Genomic DNA, 21,927 nt, shown 5'->3' with positions numbered 1-21,927 from the left:
TTTCCCTCTAATATGTAGTGGATTAGAAGTATAGAGGAGGCATATAATGGAAATACTCAAGTAAAGTACCTTAAAATTGTACATTAAGTACAGTACTTGAATACTTGCCAATATCAACAAAGAAATTCCTTACAGACACATTCAATATGTGAAAGAGAAAAAGAAAACAAAAACAAAACTGTGGTTAGCAGGGATTCACACCACAGTAATGATTAGTTAGACAGTTCTCTGCAGTTCTCTTAGAATATGAATGAACTTGTCAGTGTCAAATACATTACATACCACATTTCAGCAATGGAAAAAACTGAAGTACTGGGAGAAAGAGGACAGGGTATCAACATAAAATCATTTTAGAGGTGAGAGCGACTCTGAAACAAGCTGTGACAGACTGTAGTGATATATAACATCCTAACTGCGGTTTGTGGTTGACTTTGCAACGGTTAACAGAACGGAAAAGGGGCCCCTGATACCCCCTTATACTGGTACATTTTGCAATGACAACTGCTGAATAAACCCACTTAAATCTGCCATAAGTGCGGCTGCTGATGATATGTGTGTCTTCCCCTGAGAAAGATGTTGCCAATAGTCAGTGTTTCCCTTATACAGATTTTAGATTAAGCCCCACCCGGTGCAGCTCAATGGGCTTCTTTGCCTGGGGCCGCCCAGAGTCTAGGACTGCCACTGATGGTTAATGCACAGTTATGCATTAAACTCTAATATATCACTCTCTAAGTAAATGTCAAATGGGCAGAAGGCGAAGAAAATTATGAGTCAAAGTCTACAAAGGACATAATTTATGACTTGTGAAAGCTTCAAGGAGGTGTTAATGCACAGGCACTTCAAGTGTTTAGTTTGAGATTCAAGTTCTCATCTCTAAACTACTCTAATTAAAACAATATAATAATCATATAATAATAATAATGATAACAGTACATCAAATTACTGTTGTGTAATTAATGTTGTGAAAAAGGGTGCTAATAATCAGGAACCCAGACAATTTCCACTCTGCAGCTGCCCTCAACGCTACAGAGAGTCTTATCGTTTTTGGCCCACGACTTTAATGTTTTGGTTCAGTCTCACCGGCGTCTCATCAAGCTCTCTTTGAGCAGCAGCAGGCAGCTGTTTTACGCAAAGAAGACCAACCAACCGCACGCTACTTGGCCAGCACCGAATGGCAATCAGGTAAAGTTAGCAACGAGCTAGAGAACACAGAGGAGCGTTAAGCAGTTAAAGCTAAAAGGAGAGTAAAAATTGGACTTACATTCATCAGGTAGACAGAAACAGGACTTCTAACACATGATAACGTTGCTCTGTATCTGCTGACTGGCCACAACGAATAAAGTAATGCAGGTTTAAACCACTAGGTGCAACACATATTCTAAATGAGCCACCATGTTTGAACAACTATTGTTTATTACATAAACAGTCACAAAGGTCAAATATTGCTCCTGGATCTACTTGAACTGTAACTCCAGTCAAAGCACAGGTGGGTGTCGGGGCGACTCAGACTGCTAATACAAACATGCAGATGAAGGAATAGAAAGAAAACACCAAATCGTTCATCTGCTTGTGTGTTGAAATGATTAGAAGCTGTATCTGCTCTTTGTGCTCAGCTCTCGGTGTGAGAAATGTTAAAGCTTTGGAGGCGATGGCATCCCCAGCTGTTGTCAATCATTGCCAATGGAGCAAATAATCCTCAGAGAGAGAGAAAGAAAAAAGGCAGTTTCCGGCTTCTCAAACATGAGTTGATCAGAGTGCGCTCGCTTGTGTAAAATATCACCGATGCTTCTTTGAAATCTATATCTTTTGCTACAGCCTTGTATTTCTTAACTTCTCTGCCTGCTTTCAAAACCGTCTTTCAAAGTCTCAAAAAGCGTTCCCCGAGGATTGGTCAGCTGTCCATTGCCTCATGCATCTGTCAATAAGAAAGTCGGCATGATGATTAAATGCTGGTCCAAGATGCTTGTTCAGAAAAAGGACAGAAAGAGATGAAGCAAAAACGCAGCTCAGGGTCGTTATGTATGGTTCTGAAAGAAAACACCAACTTCAGCTGTGACCTTGTCGGGTTGTGTGTTTATGTGTGGATGCATATGTGTGTGAGGTAATGTGCTGTGCAGTAACTAATCAACTAGTTTCTCTTTATTCTTGTAGACAGCAGAGAACTGTGCCCTTGACCAAAACCAAACTTCAGCTGGAGCACAAATTCACACACACACACACACACACACACACACACACACACACACACACACACACACACACACACACACAGACTGCAACGGCACGTCGGTGCAGGCATTATCTTTCACTTCTCTGACAGTAGTAGGCAGTAACACGGCGTGACAGCGTAGTGTGAATATTATGTAACGAACACGACACAGGACACAGTGGAGTTGCAGGATGGAATTCTTCAGCGTCTCCTGTGTGATGTATATTATCTGGAGCCGACACATTTGGCAGCCACCTCCACAGAAACACAGCAGGTGGGTGGCTGCTGTAAAACTCCCCACTGTGGGGGTCCTTTAAGCACTTTTTCGGGGGGGGGGGGGTCAAGTGAAAATGACTGGGAGCCGTGATGGAGAGAATAAAATGGATAGAGAAGGAGGCCACGGTGTTTTTCAAAGACTTGGTGAGTATCGCAAAGTTACGCCATGATAAGGGTAAAGCACCAGACTCACACTTTAATGAATTTATAAAAAATAACATCTTTGAATTGTTGTCCAACCTTTATTAAGATGGACACAGACGTTCGATGTCTGTATATTAGCAAGTAAGAAAACTGGATCATATGAACACAAAATTTACAAAAATCTTTTTTGGACACGACTGTTGTATTTGACTCCATCAGTTTGAGCAAGGTGTACCTAATAAACTGGCAACTGACTGTATCTCTTTTTTTTGGTTCTGGATTAAATTCATACACAAGAGATTGGCAGGAAATAGTGCAGCATCTAATGTAGTGTTACTGCTGCTACTTCACATTAAAAGCATTTAACACGGGATGCCTTTTATTGCGAAGGGAATGCTGTGTGTTTGTCAGGACTGAAATCTTATCAGTTCAAATTTTAAATAAAGTAGTTTTATTCCATTTGAACTCTTACTCTGGTTGTTAGTGGAATAAAAGGTTCCATATACACGCAGCTGCAGATGCACTGCAGTGCATCCATTAAGCGGCATAGCCTACTTCACTAATAAAAGCATCTTGTCCATTCGAAAAGCTCCTAATTTTGTGAAATAGAGTGAACTGTCCAGCACTTCTCTCTCCTTAGGAAAATATCTGCCTGCTCAAATGATCTACCATGAACAGTTTTATTTGCAGCCCAAGGCAGAGGAGGACTGTGTGTGTGTGGGGTAGAGACACAGACACACACACACACACACACACACACACACACACACACACATACACACACACACACACACACACACACACACACGCAGACCATGGACCTATTTGATTGGATTAATAAGGAATTTCTCCAGCTCTTCTCTCTTATTCCCACCAGTGGAGTTAATTGCATTAAAGCAATGGAGTGGAGGAGAACTGGGAGCTAAGTCCGATGTCCTGCCTCAGTTCTCTCTTCCTGCAGAAATGAGATGGGAGAGGAGGAGGAGGCGGAGGCAGAGGAGGAGGAGGAGGAGGAGTAGGCGGTGGTGATTGTGTGTGGACGGTTTGGAAGATGCAGAGCAGAGAGAAAGTAATAGAAAAGTGAGGTGTGTGGGTGTGAGAAGGGGGAGAAAAGAAATATTTTTCTCTCAGTGGGAACACATCTGGCTGATGCAAGAGTGAAAAACCTTCAACTTTCGGCTTGTTGTGTTTTCACACATAAACTGAAAGAACGAAAACTTTTTAAATTGGATTGTTTCATGACACTGTAGCCGACCAAAATGAGAGAAGTGCTCTCTAAAATCGTATGTCTGAGGTGTGAGCACAGATGTAAGGTGGATAAACAACCTGAAAGCTAATAAACAAAAATCAGTGTAATATCAGAAATGTACAGAATCCCATCGGGGACATGGGGGAAAATGTTCTGGAAGGGAGTATAAATAATATATTTAAGACCTAATCTTATGCTCTCCTGCAAGATTTAAGAGTAATGCTGCATTTTATGGCCGGCCAATTTCATGGAAACTTTCTTTATAATTTTTTTTTTTTTAAACTAGCTGTTATTTAGCAGTAAATTATAAACATATTTCCAAGAAAGGTCTACACAATCTGGTACTAACTATAAGGAAAATGGAAGATGTGTTTGTTGCTACGGCTAATGAGCACCACCTTGTTATTTTCTAGTTTTTAAGGGAAAAAAAAGGAGGGAATTATGTAGTAGGAGTGAAAAGTCGTTCATAAACAGGTGCAACATCCATCAGTTTCCCCGAAAGACTAACAAACGTAGCCCAAAACAAATAAAACAGAAAGAAATCAACATCTTTTACATTACACAGTAATTTGACTCATTGCTAAAATAAAATTATTGATGATAGTCGGTTAAAACAAGTTTCCAGTGAACCTGCCTCAGGTTAATACCACTTACTGGATGTCACATTATAAAGATTTACAAACAAGTACATAAAGGTTGGGTCACTTTTCGACAGGTTTGTGCTCCACTGCTTCATTGCACGTGCATTTCGTGTACCAGCAGCTGCTGACTGTGCCTGTTCTGTTGGACCATACCTTCCACTCAGTGCCTCATTTCTCTTAACTCCTCTTTTACCCTCCCCTCCCTCCTTCTCCTCCTTCCACAACTCCACTCCCTGCTCTTGCTTCTCATTTCCTTGAGCACGTTCCTCTTTTTCCTACCCCTCCCTCTCCCTCGTTCTCTCTCTCTCTCTTTCTCTCTCTTTCTCTCTCCTCACTCTTTCTATTAGCGCATCCCTCATTATACTTGGCGGGTGGGTTCGAGCAGGCTGTGTTGTATCCAGTTTTGAAGATCTAGCCTTCACTGGGAAGGTCACATGCTGTAACTGTACACGTCTCGGATCACTGGTTAGGATACATGCAGTTGCAGTAGAAATGTAAGGATCCCACAGAGCCTCGAATCTGTTGTCTTATTTCTCAGTAACGCATGTATGTTGGTGGACATAGGTGGAGTTATAGAAAATATAATTTATAATACTCTCAACACCTGACACACGACTCTTTAGGGGTTCACCAAAAGTCATTGCGATTCCACAGCTCCGCACTTTGCTCTGATGAAACAGGCTGGTTGGGGTTCATTAACGAAACAGTAGCATTATTCACAGTTCGCTATATTATTTGGCCAGGAGCCAAATAATGTTCTCCAACCCTCCTTTGACATACCACATCTAAAAGACGATATCCAACATTATTCGAACCTGATTCTGACCCTGAATTTAAACAGAATATCAGTGTGAGGAAGTCTTTGTTAAGACCACACATTTTAATCAAGAGATCACATTTTGTCCAGCATGATGGACAAGCTCTGAATAATAAAATACCCATGAGCCTTGGATGCTGTTCTGAAGGAGGAGAATCCAGTCAAGGCCACAAATCAGAGTTGTAGTAAATCCAAATCATGGCGCCACAGCTGATCGCCCATAAATTGACCCAGTTTCCAAAAGTAAAATGATTTAAGCGACAGATCTTATTACAATACAATAACAGAATTTGGACTCTGTACTTGGATCTTTATTGCTCAAATTCACGTTCGGTGTCATAGTTAACTTTGCACCATACATTTTTATGCTTGAACCTTTTATTTTTAAATTTATTATCAAAGAACCGCTTCGATTCCAGCAGAGACAACATTCCCCTCTCTCTACTACATGTTTCAATTAGGCCAATCTGTAAAGCACAATGTCGTACAAAAGCAAGTCAAAGAGTTTGACACTGTGATAAAACAGTAAAAAAAAAAAAGTAGGTTATAACATTAATACTAATAGAGACAGAATGCATGTACTGTATGTGTACAAACACACACATACAGCAAAACAAAAGCTTAATTAAACAAAAATGTCTCAATTCATCTAAAAAGTTGACTGTGTGCAAACCTTAAATCACAGGCAGGCTGTTCCACACTTTATCACACTCTATCTACAGATTTAAATTGTGGAAATTTGGAGGAAATTATCATGTGACTTCAGGTGCCTGCTGGGCTAATAAACTGGAAGTATGTCTGGGGCCAGACCTTTAAGCGCTTCATAGACCAGGAGCAAACTCTTAAAATTCATTCTGCAATCACCGGGGAGCCAGTGGAGATGCTTTAGAATCGGAGTGATATGATTTTTTTTTTTTTTTGGGTCTTGAGAGTTTCTGAAACAGACTGGGACAGAAAGCATTGAATTTTTCAAATTATGCACGTTCACGCTGCTCTTAGTGTTCGCTGCTGCTGCCTGCTGCTGCTTCCCTCCGTCAACACATCTTCACCCTACATTGATTCTCCTCCAGTGTGAAGGAGGTGCCTTCTACTGTGTCATGCTGACTTCTGCTCTGTGACTGTAATATTTATAGTATTATTGGCTATCATGAGGAAAATGTGCCTGCTTGGTCTGTTTACCCAGGGAGACCAGTTCTCCCTGCCAAAACTTGTGGGTGTTTGCTTTTATTTGTCCAGGGAGCATGTTGGAATGACTTTAACAACAGACTGACTAAATTACCGCTTGATATAATTAAATGGTCAAATCAGAGCAGAGTGAATTGGAAGTCCCTGGTGTGGCAAACCCTGACCCTTTGGTACTTGTAGCAGTTCAAATCAATTCTAAAATCTTTTGATTCAGAGCTGAGAAATGTTGTTGAACCTCGTGTAATTCAAAGAAAGAATGCTACCGGTAGGACTGTCTCTTAAGTGTAGCGTCGTGTCAACACAGGACACGTTTCAGCCATGCATGTGACTGTAAAGAACACAGGCACTGCTATTAACCCTATTAACTAATCCCGTGCTCTACACAGGTCGGGTAATGGCTTGTTTTTGATTTGCGCTAAACCTGTGTAAATGCATTCCGAATCATAGACAAGTTCTGTCTTAGACATGTAACTACAGTGACTGCGTATTAGTCTCTGAGTGCTGCCATAATGCAGGTGACCTACACTCAGTGCTGTGCCTGAACACATCCTGTGTAGACACAGATGTGCATCGCAGACCACCTGCAATGGGCAACGAATGAGTGACGAGGGATCCAAGAAAAGCTATTTGTATTCTTGGCCAGTCACAGCTCTCGCACCTCTCCTTACTAGAGGTCTTCACGGGTCCAAAATGTTGGGCCTGATCGCTAGAACTGGCCCCTCGAAAACCAACCCAGAAGTGCATGCATAAATTAGTTTTCAAATAAAAAAGAGGCCTGATCCAAAGGCGATTTGAGTGCAGTCACATCTGATCCAACTACACCTGAGGATAATTACACCTGATCTAAAATGCGGCCGACCTGAACAGACCCAAATAGACCCTAACACCAACTCCAGCAGCAACATTATGCAGCATCAGTTAATAAGCAGTCACGGTCGAAAACAGCAGCAATATAATAATAATGTCCTGAGAATTAAAGTAAAGTACAGGAAACTGAAAGAAAATCATGTATTTTTATTTGCTTTATATTTTTATAGAAATAACTGAAAACCCTATTTTACCTCCTGCATCAGTTAATTAATCATTTAATTAATTTAACATAGGCTACTGATTTCCTAAAATTTACCTGCAATTATTATATTACTGGGTTCAAGCACAAGTGAGGGCATCAATAAAAAAAACATATGTCAAAAGATGAGATTTAAAACACTTGACCGTGTTTGCTGACCTGACCCCGAGGGAAGTGTGGTTGAACTTATCAAAGCCTTGGCGTACTCAAAGTGTTGAGCCAAAGTAATATTACGCCACTGTCAAGGCTCCACAGAAACACATGCAGTCCTTGTGCTGCTGTGGCTGCATGTGTTCATGGTGCTGGCTCAGGCTCTGTTGAAGGGACTGCTGGGAGGTTTAAAGGGACGAAGGGGAAAGGCACGGAAAGTAGTGAGTGTGGTCTGCCAGGGAAGCCCTGGGGAGAGGCACAGTCTTTACCCAAGGCTACTACTGCATGTTCAGAGAGGGTGAGAGGATGCTGAGGAAGAAAATCCTTCCTCTCTCTTCTTCTTCTTCTCTCTGTAGTATCCACCAACTTTTTAGTCAGGGGTGGGCAAGTGGCACTAGCAGTTGTGTACGTGGCATGTGTGCTCTCCGCCTCAGGCTTGGGCTGCACTGGCTGGCAGGAGCAGCTTGCTCCCTTGGGCGGGTATTAAGCTGGCAGGACCCATTTCAGTCAGCGGCCATGCCACGGTCTGTGGCATCTAGTCTAGCAGAGAAAAGGAAGTTGCTGGAGGGAAGCAAGAGAGGGAGACAAGGCAAAGAGGTGCAGGGGGGGGGGGGGGGGGGGTTTGGAGAGGAGTGATGGAGGGGTGCTGAAGTAGAGTGTGAATGAACAATTTACTCATTTAGGTGATGCTCCTCTTTCCAGAGCATCTATCAAAGAATGAGCAGATTGAGGTTCAGCGGTGGGTTGAAGAATACTTTTACCGGACACCAGGCTGCTTGCAGGGTTCAAACCGGTCAAAACTGCCCCCTTTAAACAACGCAGGAAAAACATGGGGGCAGATTTCATGGTCGCCAGTCTATACCGCTGCTCTTTCATCTCTCCATCCCCGTACCCTTCTCTTCTAAACATTTTACCGTCCTGAGAGACTGAGCCAGCTCGCCTGTTAGTTCACTCAACTGGAGACTCCACCCTCCCCTCTGCACACTGCTGCAGTCTGTATTGTTAGAATCCTTTCAGCTTCAGATCACACAAAAAATGATGCCTGCAAATGCCTCTGAATAAAACTAATAATTCTCTATTGATCCCTGAAGGGAAAATCTGTGTTTGTTTGTCTGCTGCCATAGGGCCAGGCAGTGGGCACATTTTATGCTACGCTAAGATTAATCAAAAATATATGGAGTTATGGAACATACTTTTAGGATTTAAATAACAGGGTACAATAATAAGAGTCTACAGCAATGCTAGAGACCCCATGAGGCTGTAAAAAGGAACTGCGTTGCTTTGAGCTAAATGACAGTGTCAGCATGCCTAATGCTGATTTTGCTCCCCATCACAGCTGGGCTTGTTAGCATGTAATCATTTGCTAAGCAGCACTGAACAAGTCCACCAAAGGCTGATGGGAATGTTACTGCGTAGTTCTGCAGGTAAAGTAATGGACCTGATGTTGGTGCTGTACAGGAAGCGAAGAGATAATCAAAGTTATTACATTGAATGTCCGTACCGAACTTCATGGAGTCCATCCAACAGTATTTGAGGCATTTCACTCAAAACCACAAAAGTCAAGCTCATGCTGGTGCCGGAGGAAAAGTCGGGGGGATCACCAAAGTCATTAAGATTCACCCTCTGGGAACCGTGAAAGAGAACCATGGGCAAAATCGCGGGATCAGCAAAGTCAGTAGGATTCGTCCTCTGGGGAACATGGACATCTGTAATAAATTCTCTAGCAATCCATCCAATGGTTGTTGAGACATTTCAGTCTGAATATAAAAAGTAGTGGAATGACAGACTTTTCCATCCCTGAAGACGCAGCTAAAAATCCACAAAGATGAAATGACAAGATTTTACATGAGAAAAGTGGGTAGGAGACTATTTTGCTTGCTTTGATAGCTTCAGCTGAATCCACACAGTGTCTTCTTCCCACAGCTTGTCCAAGTGTGTTTTCAAGGGCATTTCCCTTCACATTGCTACATGAAAGGATTTAAAAGAAGCCAGCCCTGAAAAGCGAAGGTGCAAAGTGTGGGGTGGGGGTGGGGGTGGGGGTGGCGGTGGTGGTGAGCCTTGGAGTGGAGCAATACACAACCTTCACGCTCAGCTCTGTTTGCTTGTTTCTGCCAGTGTTTTTATTTATTTCTTAAATTCATTATAAGATCGACTTTGGGAATTTTCACAATTTCACTGCACAACCCTTTACAAGTCAATGTAACTGAAGGTGTGTCGTTTGATTGCCCCGCTACAGCGATAAATGTACAAGTTGTAGGAATGCATATAAAGAAATAAGATAACGTGTACACCATATTCTGAGGAACATTTATAGTCATTTCTACTGTTACTTTCTTCTAGCACCAAGATATTATAGTTGTCCATATATCGTCTATCTGAAGCAAGACAAATCCCTGAGAGATGCTGTGTAAGATCTGTGTAGCAGTTCAAGTTTTAACTTTGGGTTCTGTGTAAAGCCTCTGAAGATGGTGCATCAAACTGATCACTGTGGCTCATGCCAACTTCTCTCTTCTTGTTATAAAAATGCTCCTGCCAGCAGAAACTTAAACCAGCTGCTAAAATACCTCTTAAAGCATTTTTTGACCTCGAGTGAGCAAATGTGAGTAAAGTTTGTTCGCAAACAACTTCCCATGTGCACATCCACCTGACACTGAGTAACATGAACGTCCCATTGGGTTTCTGGCCACCATTTACAGGGCTTCAGATTGGTCTCCACCAACATCTGGAAAAGAAATAGTCTTTAGTTTTGGAACACGTTGCATTTTCTCCTCCAGATATTTGTTTACATTAATTTCAGCTCTTGTATTAACTGAAGCCAAAAGTGGTTTTAATGGTCAATGCTGCCACTCAACCTTTTTCAAACGTTATCAAATTATTGAATGTGATGTCAATGCAATGCAGATCTAAACTTTGACAGTCAAACACTCACTGCCTGTTGGCTTATAGTGTAGTCTGCTTGGATTCACAACTCAGGTAGAAAAAAAGGAAAAGAAAAAAGTATCAAAATGTCCAGAGAAACTTCTCAAACAACTCCTGCAGCACAGCCAACTTCTCCACTGTCACTATCTGTATTTTCAATATGTTGCGAACTCTCCTGCACAGTCAGCTGTTCACCTTTGTTGCACCCAAGTATCTTTGCTGATGTTGGTTACAAAATAAAACTTTTTTTGGTGCACTCACTTTCCCTCAACCTGAAACATCGACTGACTATCTAGGTTTGTACAGACGTGATGATTCTCAGGCAAACTATTTAGTTTTAGGGATCGTATTTTTTTTTTCTATGATTTAAATTAAGGATGTTTATTTGTTACGGACATCGGAGATAATGATATCCCTGAAAACTGTAAGTTACACTGAATCTAAAAGAAAGAAATATGTGTATCACAGTCTGAAAATCTCTGGTACACAGCTGACAGAAGATGAGGGAGAGAGCGATGGCGGATGACATGCATCAAATGCCCTAAGATGGACTCCAGGGACACACTGCAGGAACTGCATGGATGGCATCTAAACCGCTACGGCACCAGGATGCCCCACTGATATCGTTAAAGCAACCGACCCCAAACAGTCGTGGAAAATGAAGACAATTCAATTAGCCATCATTTCAATTATTTAAGACTACAGCTCTTGCTCTTTGATTCATATCTCATCAGGATGTCATTTTGTTTGTTCAGTTTGTATCTTATTCAATGAAATACATAAAAAAACAAATCATTTCACATGAATATTTTAGTAGAGATTTACAATAGAAATTTGAAAATTGAAGTGAATTTGAGTAGCAGAAGTCAAGGTCTAAACTTCTTTTTTTTTTTTTTTTTTGACTGTGATTTTAATGATGTTCCTGCATGTCACTTCACATTTCATAGAAGCTGAAATTGCTCAGTTGGAGAGCAGAAAATATCTTGAGGGAAATCAACAGCATCTAATGGCCTAGTGCAGCTATCATCCAATAAAAAGTTTGAGGTTTAACTTTATCTGTCATCCTTAGACACATAATTGCGCACACACACACATGCACACACAACATGACTGCGCGGTGAACCACACATAGATCTCTTTTATCGCATCTTGCCAGACGCTGACAAACAGCTGTAATCTCTTGAATACTGTGTTGACAGACACAGTCCATTCTAAAAAAAAAAAAAAAAAACCCCAGCAATTTTCAAATGTCATTTTTATATTATATAGTTTCAGTTCTCTCATAATGCTATTACACCGAGAGGAGAAAGATAAGCTTCACAGTGTGAGAGTGACAGCGGGACACGGGCACAGAAAAAGAAAAAAACAGATAGTGAAGAATAGAGATGCAATAAAGATGGAGGTCGCATTTTGTCCTGCTGTTTGAGTGTGTGTAGCTTTGTGTGTGTTTATAATTAGTGTACTCAAGCCTCGATCTCTGAAAGCAAACGGCTGTGTTTATGTGACTGAAAGAAATTTTCTCATTTGTGAAAATCTTAACGTGACCTTAAATGTTTATTTCAGTTTATTGCAGTGATATGAAGCAGACATGTCCTGTTTGTTGATGTGAGTGGCGAAGGTAACATGTGTACTTGAGCGGCTATCAGGGAATATATATATTTATATATATATATATATATAAAACTTCATTTGTCATTCAGGTGCCATGAAAAGTTTCAGTACCATATTTTCATGCTATCAAACTTAAACCTTATTTATTGTATTCCTATAGTACAAAAACAGATGGATGATGCATTATTGCAGTCATCATTTGTTTAATAGTCAGATCATAAGTTCACCAGATAATTAAACACTTTTCAGTCCAAACAACCATCCGAGTAGATGATAAATTAAACTAATGGCCCTTGGCCCTGTAAGTGTTTCCACGGATTTAAGCAGTCTTCACTCAACTTTCTGTGTTCCTGTCAAGCAGATATCCTTCTTCCAGGTTTGACTTCAGCTCACTTCCACAGCAATATCATTACTGAGCTTAAGCGATTCATTTAAAGCTGCTTCTCAAGTGCTTCAAATGGTTAAATTATTTACGAGTCATTCTCCTTCTCCGAATGCTGATAATAAATCACCCACTCCATGCAGAACTTCAGTGTCACTTTCAGAGACTTGATTCACCACATTTTACCGCTACAGTCGCCAGTAGAGGCTGAAATACTGTGCATATTTGTGTGCATGTGCGTGACTGTGTGTGGTTGGTTGTGTGTGTGTGTGTGTGTGTGTGTGTGTGTGTGTGTGTGTGGTTGTGTGTGTGTGCCTGCGCTGCAGCTGGTGGTCTGACAAGGATTTTATTCCAAACAGACAACCAAACATAACCCTGACAGATGGTATATTCTGTGTGGTGTACTTGTTGCAAAATGCTACTCTTGACAAGTAATTAAGTTTAGTTTTAGTTGTTCAAACTTTATTGCCTTTCTGAAAAATGAAAAAGCTAGTGCGATATATTTCCACACTTACCTATTGTAGATGTCGTCGTCCTCTCCTCCCCAGCCCCAGTACTCGTTGGGGAAGCCGTTGATCTTCAGAAACTGTTTTTTACTGAGGCCTGAAACTCCACCAAAGTAGCCTGCGTAGGGCAGCCTGCGGGAGAGGAGAGAGGAAGAGATGGGAGAGAAGGTGAGAGGGGAGAGACGTTATGAGGGAGCAGTTGAGGACAGGTGACAAGAAGAAATTATATTTCACAGGCTTCAGATGTCGCATTTTAAATGACTTTGTTATTACAAAAGAAATAGAATCGCATAAACAAACAACAGGTTTCATTTGCAGCCTCAGTTACCTGCTCCACTTCTGTCAAACAGGATTAAATTCCATGGAAATTTTGCTGTGTTGTTTTTTTTTGGAACAAAGAGATATTAGTTTTTTGGTTTAAAAAAAAAAAAGCGCAGGAAGATATCCATTTCCCTTTTTGTGCAAACTGAGCTCAAACTTTCAGAGAGTAAAGTGAGAACCCACATCAGAACTCACTTTTAACACGAGAGTATCGCTTCTAACCACAGTTTTGTCTTTGTACAGCATTTATTGGAAGGTATTATCATTATTTGAAAATGACACAGCTATTTGATTTTTTTAAATGCTAGCTTGAGTAACTTTAACACTAATTTAAAGGCTTTTTAAAGCCTATGTTAGTCTGGCTAATTTTCCCACTTGGTACGATTCGTTTAAGAAGATCTGAACACAGCAGACCCAGACCTCTATCTGACCTTACTATAAGGTGCACTTGACAAATCTGAGCTTTAGGACTCCCATAGCCTGGTATACAAGGATGTGCTGATGAGCAAAATCAACATACATTAACAGCGAGATGGAGAATGAATTGAGGTCTGACCTGATATGGCAACTTATCCAATGATTTGGAACAGAGCAAACCAAATATGGGTTTGAAAACACCCTATCATATCCACTACAACTACAAAGGAAGTTGGGATTGGCTTGTCCATATTATTTTAGGAAGAGAACAAAAAGTCCCTTAAAGTCTGTGTTCATACACTAGGACAGGCACAACATTTTGTGACATGACATCAAATAAAAACGTCTACCCACACAGGAAATAGCTAATAATAACAACAATCCCTTTTCCCTTTCTAACAGTCAGTGGTAGATGCAGTGGAAGCGAATACTGTCCAGTGGAGCCTCTCACTGCTTGTTAATCTGAGGTTCAAGATTCCTGGACAGCAACATCACATGATGCGAGGCGTTAAGAGGAGTTTTGGTTTTTCATTCGCAGCTTGCAGAGATGGATCATGATTTACATTTGAATAACCTCTTGAAATGTTTTAGGCAGTCAGATCTTTTCCTAATGTGTCTTGTCTTGGATGCATTTTTAAGAGGATAATTTTTGGTTGCCTTTTTAACACTAAGTGGATAATCCATATCCATATATAATCCACTAATGACACATGAAATGGCCGGGTATAAACAGAGGCCGTGGTATTTATGCAAAAACCTCTTGTCAGTGAGCAGACAACAAGCAAACACTCTCCACCCATGTTCTGTTCTCCGAGTAGGGAGAGAAATTAGTCTCAACATTGGTGACAAATAAATGTCATATGATCTTCAAGTTTTATAAATAAGTACGATGATTTGTGGGTATTTGATGGTGCTTGGTCTAATCCACAAAAAATGCACAACTAAATTTCCAAATAAATACATTGCAACTTGAATAAATACCAGTGTTTTACATATATACTGTATGTTCAACTTGAAGTTCATAAATCTAATAAAATTTGATTTTGAAAAGCTTCCTGTGCATCTAAAAATTTTCTTTTGCACTGATTTACAGATTATTAGATGTGCACAGATCGCCTGACATGTGTGGACCTGGTTACAGTTGTGTGTGGATATTTATTCATATTCATATTTATTGTTAAACTGTGTACTGGACAATGCATTTGTGAATCCCATGAATTACAGACAAGCTGTCATACACAACTGTAAAATATTTCTCTCCATACCACAGAGTCTTTGATGACTTGCATTCTACAATACAAGAAAACAGCAAAACTAAAATTAATATGAGGAAAGACAGATGGTAAGAAAGAACAATATAATGATGGGGAAGCATCTTGTGTTCTTTCCATGAACATACCAGCCATATGTACTGTATATGTGTGCATGTGTGTGTGTGTGTGTGTGTGCATGTGTGTGTGTGTGTGTGCGTGTTTGTGTAGATACTGGACAAAATATGGCGGACAAATGTTTTTTTTTTTTAATCTTTTCCTCAAAAGTCGTGAGACTGGTGGAGTGGGACGGACGTCAACTGGGAGTGTCATGACAGCCGCCTGGAGACTAACCAGAGGGCGATGCATATGTGCATGCGTGTGCGTGTGTGTGTGTGTGAGAGAGAGTGTGTGTGTGTGTGTGTGTGTGTGAGTGAGAGAGTGTGTGTATTTTCTGTACAGTTTGTGTTGTCAAACGTATGACAGCTCCCTGTTGAAAGATGACAAGCAGAAATTAATGAGACCGTATGTTTCTACACAAGTTCTCCCAGCAACAATATGGTGAGGAGTGTGTGTGTGTGTGTGTGTGCGTGCGTGCGTGCGTGCGTGCGTGTGTGTGTGTGTGTGTGTGTATGTGTGCTTGAAAAAGGACACATGCTAGGGGAGAAGAAGATCAAGAGAGAGAGACAGAGAGGAGAGAATCTGATATACTGTCTGGATGTTTTTCTTGAGAACTATGAGAACTTAGTTTAAATTTTTTATTACGTCTCGCTAAAAAGAGGATAAACAAAACTCTTATATAATATCTTCGACAGTTGTGGCTCCATAAACTGCTCCATGAAATGCTGCTCAGACACAGTAATGGCAAGAAATTTGGCAATAACATAAATTTAGAAGGGACAAAAAATATAAAAGATGTTGTATTATGTGAAATAAATATTCTGTTTGCACCATCATCTGTAGTTTTTGGTCACGGGCGAGCTTAATGTGTAGGACTTCTCAACTCGGACTTAAAACTCGGCTTTGCTGAGGACCCATGGAAGTGCAGCGTTGACCGAGTTTTATTGGATCAGTGGTTGTCGAGAAAATTGAAATACAGACAGAGGGACAGAAGCTGTGTCTCAAATCAGGAGCTGCAACCTTCGAAGAACGCAGTCTACGCGGGCACCGCCTTTGTGGCTATCGTCGACCGTGAAGGCCAAATCGAAATAAGACGGTCAGGTCCAGCATGCAATGAATCTTGGGATAGGTTAGCCTGCCAATGATCCACCCAATGGATCCTTTGTTGCCCGGGAAACAAAGGACGCATTTCTCGGCCGCATATGAAAGAGTCTTGAAATGGGGCAGCCTCGTTGCACCACTGCGATGGAATCGCTCTTCAATTGCATCCTTCAAAAGGATGCAGCCCGTCGATCGAGACACAGCTAGAGATTTCCTCTACCATGGATGGTTACCATGTTAACAGCAAGTTACCAAGGTAACCATGGAAGGAAAGAACCAGAGCTGTGGAAGTTTTTTAACTTGATCATCGAAGCAACAACATGACATCAGCGCTCTTTGACATCACCAGGTGTGTATGTACAGCTGCAACTGTTCAACAGAAATATTTCATTTCAGATATTTCAATAGGTGACACACCAATCTGAGAGATAGAAATCTGTGAATGGACACAACAAAAAAATGCCAACAGTGACAACAATGGAATCTAGACGGATTCTATCAGCCTTTGGCTCCAAAACCTGGGCTGAGGACCTACATGGAGGTGGTGAAGTCTCAGCTCCAGAAAGCAGAGCAACATAGTACCAGTCAGGAGGACAAGATCGGTGAGAGTTGTCTGCCAGACCGGAGACAGGGCCTAATCGGATTGAGTCTCTGTCAAAACAGGCAGAGTACCTTAACACCGAACTCCAGAGGAAACTCAGCGAGGAGTTGCAGCTGCAAGAAGACGTCTATCAGCAGCAACTCGTGGCAACGAAACAGTCTCACGCTGAAGAGGTGAGAGAGGATCAGGAGCTGATCCAGGAGCTGAGGATTGAGCAAAATGCCCTCTATCAGGAATTGAGTCTGAAAGCAGAACTGAAAGAACTGACCTCAACCAACCTTGAGCTTGTCAAGCTTGTAAAGCTCAGGGTGGAGGAAGAGGTCAGTCAGGCCCTGCAGAGAGAAACCTCTAGGCTCTCCACCAGGCAGGAGGCAGAGACTGAAGAGAATGAGTCTCTGTCAAAACAGGTAGAGTATCTTTGGAGACTGGCGCTGAGTGGGCAGTTGGAGTCAGAAAAAGACGCCCATCAGCAGCAACTAGACAGAGAAACAGCCGCTGAAAGGGTGAGAGAGTCTGAGGTCTGTCTTTGAGGCTGCAGCTTCACTTTCTGATTTCCATTTTATTTTAATGAGTCATTTGCAGTGTAATATAAATATGGTTAAACAAAAACTACTAAAGATCCATAAGATACAATGGAAAGAGGAAATCTAGAACGAAGCTCAGAAACTTTAGACGATTAATACACAGGGCAAGATAAAATGTAATTTATAGGGTATTTCTGAAGAGCAGCGTTTATGTGATTTTTATGATCTTGGGTGTTGTTTAAGGATGAATTTTATTTGGTGCACGAAGTAACTAGAGGAATCATCAGGCACAGAGGCATAACAATCACACACAATTTTTCCTTAAAATTGACAATGTTGACCCATGCAAATCACTGTGGTAGCTGTAAGATTTAGATCTCTGTCAAAGTCTAAATGGGCTGTAGCAGACTCATACTATATGCCCAAGCAGTGAACAAGTACATAAACATCCACAATATTATGTTAATATAATGGGAATATAATTTAATACATTGCATGATGTCCATGATTGACTATATTTTGTGGTTTGAAAGAGCTTTGTTGTGAAATGGACAAGGTGACCCTTTCTGCTCAGACAGCTGTTCGTGTTGTGAGGTGCTAAGGTAATGGAGTAGCAGTTAATGTGACCTGACTTTCACTCCCAATGTTTTCACCATTTATCAAAAAACTTCCAGTGCTTTTACATTTGGAAGCAGCTAGGGTTGTCTTCCTGAAATGACACAGGCAAATAACAAGTTTTCACTCAGTGGAGACAGCTTAGGTGTTTTCTTTAATTTTTTTTTATTTCCTTCCTTCACAGTCGCTGACTTTTTCCTTTAATTTGGCAGCTTCCTAAAAGAAAAAACTGGAAAGACCAAACTAAAAAAGTTGGTGGGCAAACTCAGACCACATTAACCTTGGGAGCCAATCCACTACAATGATCTGATTTTTACATCAGCAATTAACTACAATCAATTCTGTGACCTTCCACTCACTCTAACCGTCAAGCTTTTACTTTTATCCCATTTTCTTAATTTTCTGGGAGCAAAAAAAGTCTGATGAAACTATTTAAAGTCTGTACTTATTCATTGCAAATACGAACCACAACCTTGCTTACCACCTGGTATCGTATTTGTTGCCAGACAGCATTAGCTTATTGAGCACTATATCAGGGGACTGCTGTGGCCCCTGAGGGTTTTCAGTAGGATAACTCTTGTGGACTGACAGCTCTTGGATGAGTAGGTCACATTCACTGGCCATGTTTAGGCCATTAATCAATGCTTCCAGTGCTTTTAGATAATTAAGGGCAGGTGTGGTGTCATTATGCATAAGACACAACTAAAACAGGACCCAACCATTCAGTGCTGACTGTCGGGATACAGTTAACTCTTCTGATAACAAGCTGGAGATTTGACCGAAGGCTGTTTTATTCTGTAGATGTCTGCTATTCATGGAAGGATTATCTACTGCTCTCCAGCATCATTCTGTGTTTCAGTTTCAAACAGACAAAAAAACTGTTATTCTCTCTTGATGTATAAATGTTTATAAGGGATGCAACTAATAATTATCCTTTATTTTTCAACAATAGGCTGATTATTTTCTTTATTATTGTTTTTAATTGTTTGATAATGGTAAAAAAAATGCCAATCATAATTCCCACATTTCAAGATATAATCATGAAATTACTTGTTTTGTCTGACCAACACACAAGGCCTCAAGATATTCAGCTTATTATCACACAGGACAAAGAAAAGCTGTAAATGCTCATAGCCGAGAGGCTGGAAATTGATAATGTTTCATATTTTTTACTTCAAAATTACCCAAAGAATGTAATGATTATTAGAATAATTGCAGATGGTTTTCTGTTGATTGATTAATCGACTAATTGTTTCATGTGTATTTATTATTTTTACTATAAGTGTATTGTGTGTTTTTCTGTGTGATGGATTCTGATCCTCATTGGTGAATTTACCTGCAAAAATTGCACTTTGCAAACTGAGTCAGTAACCGCAGAGACACACAAAGATTTTGTTATATGGCTCCTTCATGCTACAGAAACAGTGGCTACAGTCGACACATGCTTCAGCAACATGCTTCATCTGGGTTGATTTAGCAGGTCCGGTGTTCACAAACAGTCTTGAGAGTTAACAAGGGTCTTTTCACTTGCTGTAGTCTAGACTTGTTAGTTATGCTTCGTATCATGTTCTTGTTAGGACTAGAGAAGTATGACCAAATCAAAATTGGCAGCAGTGAACTGTGGTGCATTTTCACGCTAATTTAGGCTACAGACAAGGATTACAAAGTATAATGAGATTTTGTCAAATTAGATACTGCTCTGTCAATTGTCTGTCATAACAAAAACTGTAGGCCATTTCTTACATTTTTTGTTAGGCAGCCAGTTGCATATTAAAATTCTACATATTTATATTTTACAAAATACGTGTACAGCAAACTGAGGGTGATCGACAGTAATAATTTCGAAAGGCAGGGAGGTACAGAGCCAAACAAGCAAAAATATGTACCAAGACGTCAGGTACAATGCTACCTCGTCTGCTCTGAAATCACATGCTGAGGCGAACATCATCACCTCACCTGAAGCCAAACTTGTCCATGGCGATGGCGAAGTGTCTTGGCTGGTCGTAGCAGTGGTAGAGGTTGCGGTCGTCCATTGGGATCAGGTCCACGTCGCTAAAGATGAAGCAGTCGTACTCTGCCTCCTTCAGAGCCTCCGTGTAGCCAACATTCAACAGCTTGGCACGGTTGAAAGTGTCCTCACCCAACTGCAATCCAAGACACCAGAAAGAACATTATTTCATTGTTTACATACACATGAAGAGGGCAGATGTAGCTTCATCAATGAACGGTAGCTATGTCATCTTCTTGAGAAGTCCTATTCCAAAAATGTTCAGCTTGGAACGAGTCTACAACTGAAAGACAAATCAGGATGTGTCATATTAATAATATGTTCAGTTAAATATTTAACAAACTCTATTACTCTTGTTTCCACACTGAACAACATCTGCCCTCAAACTTTCATAGCTTGCCACTTTATAAGGTTAAATGGAAAACACACAAGTGAAACAGGGTGGTGAAAGGGCACTAAATGATAAACAGAGAAAGAATAGCCCTAAAATATTTTAAAACATGCTATTTTCTGGATACTTCAATACTGTAAAATGCAATCAAAGTGGGTTAGAGTGTTGTCAACCGCAATTACAAATCAGACTTTCACATGTTTGTGAAAGGAAAGAAAAGGCGGATGCTCAACTGCTGCAGGCACTGTTACCATAAACAAAGAGAAAATTAATAACAGCAAAACAAATGAAGTCACACTCAAATTAAAGCTGTCTTTTCCGTATAAATTCATTGTAAACCAATCTGTTTATTGTCCCAAGAAAAGATCGATTTCCCGAAACAGTGAAAACACACCAGCTTCTAAGACTCTGTTACCTCTAACAACAAAATTGTAGTATTTAAAACCTCTGTTTTAGTAGAACCACACTATATCTGAGAGGACATGTACCCAATGTTTTTTATTACTGCAGATGAATAGGTAATTTGCAAGCTAGCTTCCTTGGTTAGCTGGCTCCCCAATAAGTAGATGCCTATGCATCTCGTTAATCTAGGTATCTGATTTCTTTGTTTACATACATTTGGACTCAGACACAAGCACTGAAAATGATTTATTCAATTTGAATTTATCTAGAAAGCTAGAACCCTAGAAAGAAGGTGCTGATTGCCCAGGTATGCTAGATTTGTACTTCCCGAATCTCTATAACAAAAGGGGGCAAGTACTTAGTTAGCATGACCCGAAGTCAGAATGGCCACAATCATAAAAGGACACACAATGAAAAATACCCAAATTCTTTAACATTTATTTTTCAGCCATTTCACTTTTATCTCTGCTGAAGTTATAATCATTGTATTTATAAAATAAGTGATAAATGTAGATTTGCTGGCTACCTAACCATACAGCTAGCTTGGATAATCCTACAAATAGATCAATCCTGTTGTTAGCAAAAACAGCTAATCCAGCTAATTTCTTTGTTGACTTTTGTTTGGACTGGGGCAAATGATAAAACCTACAATAGATTTAATTAGAGGCAGTTAATATAAGTTGGACTGACCGATACTCTGGATGTATGTAGTAAATCTGGGTCAAAGGCTGCCTGATCAAAACGTCCCTATAGTATCACATATCTTCCAAAAATAACAGTTGTGGGAAGTCACGTAATATATTAAACGTAAGTGCCATTTGCAAATTTGTATTATAATTTTAAATTAGCTCTTAATTTCTATCTGCAGACATGTTGAAGTATGTGTTTAAGAATTCATAATATTCTCTTCAAATGAGTGGGATCTGATTACGCTAACCTAACTGACATTAATTATTTGATGAGTCAATCTAATGTTACTAGCATGATAGTTTGTAATTCAAGGGATTTCTCTAGTTCAG

General features: G+C 40.4%; 1 protein-coding gene and 1 long non-coding RNA gene across 2 annotated transcripts in view; one reads left to right on the top strand and one right to left on the bottom strand.

The window, feature by feature from the left end:
- b4galt2 (UDP-Gal:betaGlcNAc beta 1,4- galactosyltransferase, polypeptide 2) overlaps positions 1–21,927 on the bottom strand; it is a 154,984-nt gene that overhangs the window by 17,105 nt on the left and 115,952 nt on the right. Inside the window, 2 exon segments of the mRNA XM_087174734.1 lie at positions 13,168–13,290; positions 20,064–20,251. Of these exon segments, the coding sequence (XP_087030860.1) occupies positions 13,168–13,290; positions 20,064–20,251 (311 nt within the window).
- Positions 2,549–12,072, top strand: LOC147818972 (uncharacterized). Its single transcript, XR_015437427.1, has 2 exons — positions 2,549–2,629; positions 11,150–12,072. It is a non-coding gene; the product is annotated as an uncharacterized LOC147818972 (long non-coding RNA).

The sequence above is a fragment of the Seriola lalandi genome, unplaced genomic scaffold (assembly GCF_002814215.2).
Source record: "Seriola lalandi dorsalis isolate HSWRI2012SDOR001 ecotype SW California unplaced genomic scaffold, Sedor1 jcf7180002054377, whole genome shotgun sequence".
Taxonomy (NCBI): domain Eukaryota; kingdom Metazoa; phylum Chordata; class Actinopteri; order Carangiformes; family Carangidae; genus Seriola; species Seriola lalandi.
Note: the sequence above shows the minus strand (reverse complement) of the source record. Positions and strands in the feature narration are given on the sequence as shown.